Raw genomic sequence first — 10,208 nt, forward strand, 5'->3', positions numbered from 1 at the left:
CTTTTAAAATTGATGCTGCTTAAAATAACGGTAACTTCATGAGAGAGAGAAATAAAACAAGCACTGGGGTAACTGAACTTTCAGTGGCCAAAACCACTGAGTATATGCAGCAAGAAGAAGTTTACTGTCTTCTTTGATACCCTTTTAAAATAAGAAATAGGTGTATGCTGGATGCATTTTTCAAGATAATTTGTGCTAATGAAGTTAATGATATTGTTCTGTTAACTGTACACCCTGCACATAGAGCAATAGGTAGTTCTTAGTTGCCCAAATCAAAACAGAAATACAACTTTTGCATTGACGTCAGAGTTGTTTGTTAAGGAGGGTGAAGCAGTTCTTATTTCTGAAGTAAAGCTCTAATGAGCTGAAGAGGTACAATTTGGAGAATTTGTTGTTCTAGAATAAATAAAGTGTTTATATTGTATATTAATAGTTCTATACAGCAGTTTAATTTTGAAGATAAATTTAATCAATTGGGATACGAAGGTGTATAACCCTTATGTTTGTAACTGAAGACTAGGTATCTGTGAAAGTGGTCATAAAAGCATAAAATATTCAATTTTTTTCCCCCTTCAGCCAGAGTCTGAAGTAGAAACAGATGAACGTGGATTTAAGCTATATGATGGTCAGTAACTTTGATGCATTGCTTTTGAACATTGTACTGAAACTCTGTTGTGCTGAGCCTCATCGCTTCTTCCCCTCCACCTCCTGCCCCTCTTCCCATCTGAACAAGGCAGTAAACAAAGATTGTTACCAAGATGGTTGTTTAAGACCAATCCTTTGCTCAGTTTCTCTCAGCTCACTGAGACAAATAAGAAAACTTGCTGAACTAGTAAATAGCTCAAGCTAGTGCTTGACCTTTCCTTTTTTCTTTTTAATCTTTTCCTCTATTTCTACAGTTGGGTCTGGTGCAGTAGCAAATGGTACTGTTCAGTTAAGTCTTGGCTTGCAGCACTGGCATAAGCTTAACCTCATCACTCCCTATGTAATGATGGATTTTTTTTTTTCTTTTCACTTTGATAATGAACTCACGGGATAACACCACTGAGTCTCTTTCATTGTCATGTTCCAAATCTGCCAAAACTTGGGTCTGATCCTGACACCTTTATTTCATGTCAGATCTCACATAGAGACAAAATGTTTTGAAGCTCATGGTTAATGCTGTCTCAACATGCCAATTCAGTCTTATAAACTTCTAGATCCAGATCCACTTTAGGCCGGTGCTTTGGTTCAGGTCATATCGAGTTGTGAACAGTTGATTATTACCTAATCTCTGTTGATACTTGGTGATCACAAAATGTATTACTCTGCAACACTGGCCAGAACCTTAAACTGTATCTGAAAACTGACTCTGATCAGCTATGCAGTCTTTGTCTCAGCTTCAAGACTTCATGAAACTGGAATGTGAAACTGGAGGGATAAGGTGGACATTCTTGTTCAAATATCTGGGTTTAATGCTGCTCTTAAAAGCATCTCTGCAATGCATTTGCTTTTATGTTATCCAAAGGCTGCCTTCTCTCTACCATTCAGTACTTACTCGATATATTCTTCCATGTCTACAGACAAAAACAGGTGCTACATTGTGCTGTTTTGCTTTATATGCCATCCTCCTTTCAATCCAATCCATCCATCCCCACCCTCCAAATACCTGAATCCCAATAAAAACCCAAAGCAAAAATTTTTGAGCGCCCCCTCCCTTCACCTGTGTCAGTGACAATTGACAGAAGGGTGGAGGTGTTGGGGTAAGAAAGTTTTTACAAATTTTGTGGAATAGGAGAGCAGTCCCAGCAGTTTCTATTGTCAAGGGAAAGGCTGTGAAGTGAGTTCACATGCTTTTTGGTGCCACAGAATTCAGAGAGTCCACACTCACCAGAAGTCCCCCAATCCTGGGGAAAGCTTTAGTTTCAGAGTATCATCAGTTGCAAACATGGAACTACTTATATGCGTGAGAGAGAATTTTGGGGGTAATTGCATTCCCTTTCATTTAGACCTGTATGTAGATTATTTGATTCTTACTGATTAATGTAGGGGTAATTAAGGGTTCTTTTTTTTTTTTTTATTCTCTGTGTTTAAGGGGTGCCTAACTTTCTGTTTTCATCTAGTACTTGATGCCCTCTATATGGATGAAATGGTGAAAACTATTCGTAATTGGATGAAATGCCCAGCAAGCTCAGGTGTTGTGACAGAAGAGCCACAGAATACATGTGACAATCTGAAAAATACAGAAGATGTTTATATTTTGATTGTTGAAGGCTTTCTGCTATACAATTATGAGTAAGCAGTAATATGTAACCTGGTATATTAAAAGCTGCCCTAAAAAGGAAGAGGGAACTAAATATATTATTATCTTAGGCCGCTTAATGAACTATGGAATAGAAGATATTTTTTGACCCTTCCTTATAAGGAGTGCAAAAGGAGAAGGAGGTAAGATTATTCAGTTATTGCTCACAGAGGGTCACTGTACTCCCTAACCTGGAGTGGTTCTTTTGTACTAGCTTTTCTTCAGTGCTTGCCAAATGTAAGCTATTAAGATCATCTGTCCTCTGTGATTCCCAGGGAAGACTGTGTGGGTATTTAACCAGCATTAACAAAAGCATGCAGAAATGTGTGGGTTTGGGGCGGAGCAGGGGGCTTGCATTTTAGAGCACAGGGATATTAAAATGTTAAATGTTTTACAAACACTGAAAAGAGCATTTGTTGTCCAGATAAATTCAGATTACTGACTGCATATTGGAGTTAAACCATGTTTAAAATGAGAAACAGCTAAAAAAATATTAAGCAGTCTTATCCTTGGTTGAATACAGCTACATGATGATTATTGTTAAAGTAACAATGTTTATGTCTGTTTTTAGTGTATGCTTCATTTAGACTGTGCATTAGTTGTACCGTATATCTGATTTAGATTATTGAGCCAGTGTCTGACTTGCCTCCAAATTTGGAGCAATACATGCGCACGAAGTCAGAATCTGCTGGCTGAGTGAAGAAATCCTCTATTTGGCTGGCTTTGGTTTATTCTACTTTCTTGGTTTCTCACTAGACTCACCTTTAAAGGACTTCAGCATCCAGGCTGGAAGTGACTAGACAAAACCTCTAGTCCCTTAAAACTTGAGAAATCTGTATACCCAATAAAAAAAGAAAAAAAGTAATTTGTTTTGGTAACATTTTCAATACAGCTTAATTTATATGTAATTCCTTTTTCAATTAAAAAAATCCTTTTACCTCATCTTAAATCTAATTTGATCGGCAGAAATAGGTAAGTTAGCAAGAGTTCATATCACAGATTATATTAAAACAAAGGAGCCTCCTTTGCTTGAACAGTTATGCAGCCTGCCAGCCTGTTTTTATTTTGGATAGATGCTCTTATTAAACCAGCTGACACTAGGGGAAAAATGTAAAACTTGCATGGGAAAGCAAATATATTTTTGTGTAGCACCAGAGTCTATCAGCCAGCAGATACACCGGGGTACTTCGATGGACACGTGTGGCCTATGTATCTGAAATATAAAAATGAATTGGAAGAGAATGCAAGTAATGTTGGTATGGTATCCTTAATTTTAAACTTATAAAATGCTTAAGTGTGGCACTCTTGCAGCTGTTGTTGGGTTGCGGGTTTTTTTGTATGGAACACAGTTTTCTTCAAATATTTTTTTGGCACTTGGGCATTAGTTTTGGACCTTTTGTTGGTTTATTTTTCAAGTCTGTAGCGGTTTGGGTTTTTTTTTTTTTAATAATAAAAATTATGAAGTTAGAAATGTTCTGATCACTAATTAAGTCCATTTAACAAGCTAGTTTTTGTGCGCATGTGTGCATATGTGTGTATGGCTAAATAGGAAGCTTCTGAGACGACAGCTAATGCTCTGGCAGAATTATTCAGAACAGAATTAAAACACTGGTTGAAGTCCTATAATATGCTGAAGATACTTCCTAGGTGCTTGTACACACTACAGTCACCACTCTTGCATGACAAGTGTCAACGCTGAGCCAGCTGATGGGGCGCTGCTGTGAGCTTGTGTGATGTTCTTGAGCTTGTTCAAGAGCTTGTGCAGCTCTTGGACTGCCTACTTCTGGAGTGGGGGCCAGAGGAAAGAGAAGTCAGGTGGCTGCTTCATCAGCATGAAGACTAGGGCACCGCTTCTTGCTGTGCAGTGAGAATGGGAACCGCAGTGCCCCTCCTTGACTTGCTCAAACCCTGAAGCTGAGGAAGAACCTGAGGTCTTCCATTGCATATGAACCTTTCTGCTGAATTATTCAATTTCTTTACTGTCCTAATGTTGTCACCACTACCCTTATGGAGACTTTTATACCACAAAAATTTTTAAATTAATTCTTAACTAGAATACTTTTCCATTATGTTATTTTTTGTTTATAACATGTTAAAACCATATGTTTATGTTTTTATATAAATTATATTAAATTAATATTATATAAAATTAATTAAGAAAATTAAAATAAATTAATAAATAATTAAATAAAAATTAATTTATTAATTAAAATTAATAAAATAAATTATAAAATTAATTTGGGAAAGAAGAAAAGGGAGGTACTGGTTTTGCTTTTTACTTTTTCATCTCTTCTTATTGCACCTAAGGAATACTGAAAACTTTGCCAATTGCTATTACAGATAACTGGCATAGAACTCATGAAAACATTTTCTTTTGTCTTTCTTAGTTTATTTGGATGGAACTAAATCCCAAGAGGAGCTTTTATCCTGTGTGTATAGTGATATAATACAGGAATTAAAAAAGCTGAAGGAAGGAAGTAAGTAATTTTACTGGAAATTGAATCTGCTTATCCCATTCCAAGTTAACAAGAAGCTAATCCTTTTATATGAAAACACTGCAAGGATTATATAGATCTGTATCTCCACATATATATGTATTACAGTCCTTATACGTGTTTGCCCATTATTCTAAGTCATCATAAGGTATAGCTTTAAGTTCCTTGAAATTGGATGTTCTGAAATAATAGGTGAATCCACGGTTATCTAATGATAAAATAAATTTAAAAAAAGATAATAGAAGGAGTATGGGACAAAACATCAATGAAAGCAGACATGGTGGTGGTATTAGTTTCTAACATATAACAATGTCATGTGCAAACAGAGAAATGACACTACAGGTTAAATGTGTACTTTTTATTTTAGATCAGCAGGTCTCAGCATGATAATGTAGGAAGCCTGGGTTCCATTTGATGTGAATTGAAAACCCCAAGACTGTCACACTTGGTGAGCCAACCAAGCAGATGTTATGTGTACGTCCATAATACTAGTTCATACAACACAAGTGGATTTGTAGCAACTATTAACTCTGTAAGCCTCAGATATTGTTGAGTAGTATCAACAGTGCATTATTATTTAGAATTTCTTCAATCAGTCATGCTTTGGCTGATATCTAAATCTGACTGAATGCATACATTTTAAAGAATATAAACATATTTTTGTGTACAAACCTGAACTATAAAGATGCAGTTCTGTGGGATTAATAAGCATATTTGAACATGGATGAATGCAATTTGAAATGTTCATATAGGAATGACAGTGATTATCTCTAATATTTTTACGAGCTTCTAATCACTGATAAAGATGGTTAGAGGAACTAGCTATACACTGTGGCAATCATAAGTTTAAGATTGTATAAGCTGTTACACTGCTTATTCAGTAACTGAAGCTGTTAGTGAACACATAACTAACTAACTTAGACTTGCTAAATACCTCTGTGGTGTTTTTCAAGTAATTTTTATGTTGTGTATTTTTTGGAGCAGTTGGGAATGGATATTTAAAAAAACCCAAACAAACCTGAAGAGAAGTCGGGTTGTTGGAAAAGGGTGTGGGAATAATATGTTGGAGAGAATGCAGATGCATTGCTAGCAAGATTAAGTGCATGTATTGTGCAAAGATTGATTATTGGGATGGCATAGAGTACTAGAAAATAAATGCATGCTTCAGAGAGGAAGAAGGAAGAAATAATTTTTGTTAATTTTCATAGCTCAGGTTGAAATTATACTCATTAAAGTGTTAGGAAAGCAGGTATGCTAAATGTGTGTTAAAACTTTGTTATAGGATTTGTGTATATATATTTAGATAAACTAGGAAACTGGGAAATTGAATCATCTTCAGTTGCTGAAAAAGTAATGTACTAACTCTTACACTTTCTATACAATCTCTTACATTTTTATCAGCCAGAATAAAAATCAAGCTACAGACATGAAAAACAAAGGATGGACTATATTACTTACTGTGTGTCAGCTGAACTGATCATGGTGATTGAAATGTAATGCTTTACTGTTAACAGTGTTAAGAGTCCTAAACCTGTATAGAAGAAACAGGTCTTAAACGGATTAGAGCTGTGTAAAGCTGTGTTTAAGACAAAGTAATTACAAATACTATTTTGTTTTGCAAAACTGTATTATTTTGCAGTAAAAATACTTCAAGTTGCATTTGCTCAAATGCAGTGATGGACTGTCTGACTTTACACTGTAGTTTTGTTTTTATTTTGCTTTGGAAGGGATGCAGCTGTAACAGATGAGGTAATACTTGGATGGTTGTGGTGAGTTATCTTCGCTAGCCACCATGTGCCCATCAAGCTGCTCTATTACTCCCCCTCCTCAACTGGACAGGGGGTGAAAATATGATGAAAGGCTCGCAAGTTGAGATAAGGACAGAGAGATCACTCAGCAATTACTGTCACAGGCAAAACAGACTTGGCTTGGGGAATTTAATTTAATTTATTGCCAATTAACACCAGAGTAGGGTAACAAGAAATGAGAACAAATCTTAAACCACCTTCCCCCCACCCCTCCCTTCTTCCTGGGCTCAACTTCACTCTTGGCTTCTCTACCTCTTTGCCCCTGAGCAGTGCAAAGGAACGGGCAATTGGGGGTTGCAGTCAGTTCATCACATGTTGTTTCTGCCACTCCTTCCTCCTCACACTCTTCCCCTGCTCCAACGTGGGGTCCTACCCATGGGAGACAGTCCTCCACTAACTTCTCCAACATGGGTCCTTCTCACGTGCTGCAGTCCTTCAGGGACAGACTGCTCCAGTCTGGGTCTCCCATGGTGTCACAAGTCCTGCCAGGAAACTGCTCCTGCATGGGCTTTCCATGGGGTCACAGCCTCCTTCGGGGCACATCCACCTGCTCTAGTGTGCGGTCCTCCACGGGCTTAAGGGTGGATATCTGCTCCACTGTGGACCTCTGTGGGCAGCAGGGGGACAACCTGCTTCACCATGTGTAGGGCGTAAGAAGACTTTGTTACAGTAACCCAGGACAGTTCGCCTCCCCCATCCAAGTATGTAGAGTCCCAAGCACGTTTTATCTCCTTGTTATGATAACCTGGGGTAGTTCTTCACTCCCCCTGCAGCTGCACATACCCCTGCACAGGTGCCAACGTGATGGCCAGCTGTGGATCTTGGAATCTGGACAGCAGCACCTGCATTACATCAGCAACTTTGCTAATGAGCAAAACAGGATGTTGCATATGTATGTTAATCTGCCTACGTTTTATTATCCACCCCTGTGGTGCTTTCCTTTGCGCTTCACTCTCGAGCACGGTTCCACTGCGTCGGGTCCCCATTTGATTAGCATTGGTGTCCCACCATGGGGCTCCCACCATGATAATGCTATGCCTTCCGTAAAGCCAAAGCTTTCACTTGCTGTGTGTTGTGCCTTGTCCCTGAGGGATCCACACCTGCTTTTCACTCCTAACACCATGGTCTTCACCAGGGGCTGCAGGGGAATCTCTGCTCGGGTGCCTGGAGCACCTCCTCCCCCTCCTTCTACACTGACTGTGGTGTCTGCAGGACTGTTTCTCTCATATATTCTCACTCCTCTCTCCCAGCTGCTGTTGCGCAGCAGTTTTTCCCCCTTCTTAAATACATTATCACAGAGGCACTTCCACCATCACTGATAGGCTTGGCCTTGGCCAGCGGTGCATCTGTCTTGGACCCGGCTAGAACTGGCTCTGTCCGATGTGGGGGAAGCTTCTGGCATCCTCTCACAGAAGCCAGGCTTGTAGCCTGCCCGCTACCACAACGTTGCCACACAAACCCAATACAATGGTGAAGGGAAGAAATTTGTTGTTGCTTTTCCCATCCCCGCATGGAACTTGTAGCCTTATAGTGTCCCTTCAATAAACTTTTGAAGTATTTTCTTACATGGAGAAATGCATGAGTACAACTTAAAATTGTATGTTGGTTCCAGAGGAACATAAGGGATCCTTTTATGAATTGAGAATGATAGGAAGTGAAGGGTTAAGACTTGATGGGCTCCTCTCAGGAGGAGGAATAATTTAGTATTGGCAGTCCCTGAGTGATTTTATTCAGCAAGTTTAGCCGTGATTCAGAGGAGGGAATGAACAATGAAATCGCCCAAGTTTGCAGATGATACTGAGCTTTCTCAAGTAGTCCAACATTGGTCCAGTGGCAAGGAGCTCAGTTTTGTGAAATCCTTCCATGGGCAAAAGCAGTAGATGAGCTCCAGTACAGATTTATGCATTTGTGGTGCAAATCATTCATCAAAATTTACATGGTACTGAACTTGTAGTTCAGCAACTTGTAGTTACAGCTCAAGGCAGAGATCTTTGACAATTCTTCTGAAACCATCACCACAGTGTGGAGCTGCATCAAAATATTAAGTAGGCATCTTATGGAAGGGTATTGTGAACAAGACAGGTGGTGCTACTTCGCTCCTATGTAAAACCAGTGGATGCACATTTTCAGTATTGGGCAGTTCCAGTTTCTACATCTGGAGGGAGTCCATAGTGGAGTTAAAAGAAGGGCAACTAATGTGATCAATGGAATGGAGCAGCCGCTTCGTGAGCAGAGACTAAAAATGCTGGGACTCATCACTGGAGAGGAGAAGACTGGGGGGGGGGGGAGGTCAAGGTTTACAAAATCTTGAAAGTTGTGAGTCAAGTGGATGCAGAACTAGTATTCACCAAATTGTACAAACACTAGTTTAGGGGGCACTCCTTCACTTAAAATAGATTGACCAATTATATTAAGGTGATACTTCACACAGGTGAAGCTGGTATTTCACAGAGCAGATAGTGAGCTTCTGAGATTTACTGCCATAAGAGGCAGACAGTACCAGCAGGGTCAAAAGGGATTGGGAAGATTCATTGACACCACGCCCATAAAAAGCAGTAAAAGAAGCAGGCAGGGCTATACCAGGGATGGCCTGTAGAAACTGGCCAGGCTCACCTGTGGTGCCTAAACTGCATGTCATCTTGCCAGTTGCTACAGCAACGCACATTGGTGGGAAAAGACAATAAACTCTTCTGAGTCTCTTTGGGAGATAAAGTATTTCAGGTGCCATTATAAAAGCTTACAGAACTCCCCTGCAACGTTGGTAAGTTGGCAGAATGCTTTTGCTTTGAAGGTGGTACAGCCCCTGACAGGAAAAATCTAGTTTGCCCTGGCAGATGCCTTTTGACTGTCAGGGCTGTGCTAGCTGTAAAGTGGTTGGGGAGAGCTGCAGGACAGGAGCCTGTGGTTCTTTTTGTGAAGAAAGGATGGTTTTTTGGAAGTGGTGTCACATTCTGCTGGCTGCAACTTCAGGGTGTCGTAGCCAAAGGAAATCTTGCTAAGTGTCTTGCATATGTTTAGAAGCACAGTGATGACAGAAGTGGTGTTCTTCTACAGAAGACTAATGGTTTATACATAAGAAGCACAGAAATGCAACTACAGGATTAGTTTGACATCAAGAAGGTGATTTCTTTATTGTCATGATGTCAAAATAACGGAAAGAACATGATGAAGTAGTAGTCATAAACACTGATGAACAAACTTGTTATCTTGCAGAGCTCTTGCTCCCTCTCTAACCTTCAAAGTTAAGCCTAAAAGCTGAATTTCTGTTTACACTGTGTATTGATTCAGATGTTGGTTTTGTCACGGTGTTTTCTACTTTAGGCAACCACTTAATGTACCCTTGGGAACAATGATTCTTTTGTCCATCCAACTGAGAATAATGTCTGTGCTTTCTCTCCAGCACTCTACTGAACACCTTCATAGCCAAAACTGTCCAGTCAGTTAATGTAGTTGCAAGAGAATAAGAGTAGTGTGGGAGTAAAGAAAACTGGAAAAAACTAAGAGTAAAGTAAGAGTGTTTCCATTAGGAGGCTGATGCTCCTATTTCCACAGAAAGAAGGTCGGTGTGCCAAAAAACTCTCTCCTGTTCTGCTGTTATTTGGTTTACTAAAAGACTACCACTTC

The 10,208-nt window shown here is 39.4% G+C and overlaps 1 protein-coding gene across 4 annotated transcripts in view; it reads left to right on the forward strand.

The window, feature by feature from the left end:
- NMRK1 (nicotinamide riboside kinase 1) overlaps positions 1-6,458 on the forward strand; it is a 9,252-nt gene extending 2,794 nt beyond the window's left edge. For all 4 annotated transcript variants that reach the window (XM_075488350.1, XM_075488352.1, XM_075488351.1 and 1 more), the window contains exons 4-9: positions 577-625; positions 2,103-2,274; positions 2,353-2,424; positions 3,431-3,537; positions 4,669-4,758; positions 5,144-6,458. In XM_075488350.1, the coding sequence (XP_075344465.1) occupies positions 577-625; positions 2,103-2,274; positions 2,353-2,424; positions 3,431-3,537; positions 4,669-4,758; positions 5,144-5,163 (510 nt within the window). In that variant the 3' untranslated portion in view covers positions 5,164-6,458. The remainder of the gene's footprint in view (positions 1-576; positions 626-2,102; positions 2,275-2,352; positions 2,425-3,430; positions 3,538-4,668; positions 4,759-5,143) is intronic.
- Positions 6,459-10,208: the final 3,750 nt, after the last annotated feature.

Source organism: Mycteria americana, chromosome Z (genome assembly GCF_035582795.1).
Source record: "Mycteria americana isolate JAX WOST 10 ecotype Jacksonville Zoo and Gardens chromosome Z, USCA_MyAme_1.0, whole genome shotgun sequence".
Classification (NCBI taxonomy): domain Eukaryota; kingdom Metazoa; phylum Chordata; class Aves; order Ciconiiformes; family Ciconiidae; genus Mycteria; species Mycteria americana.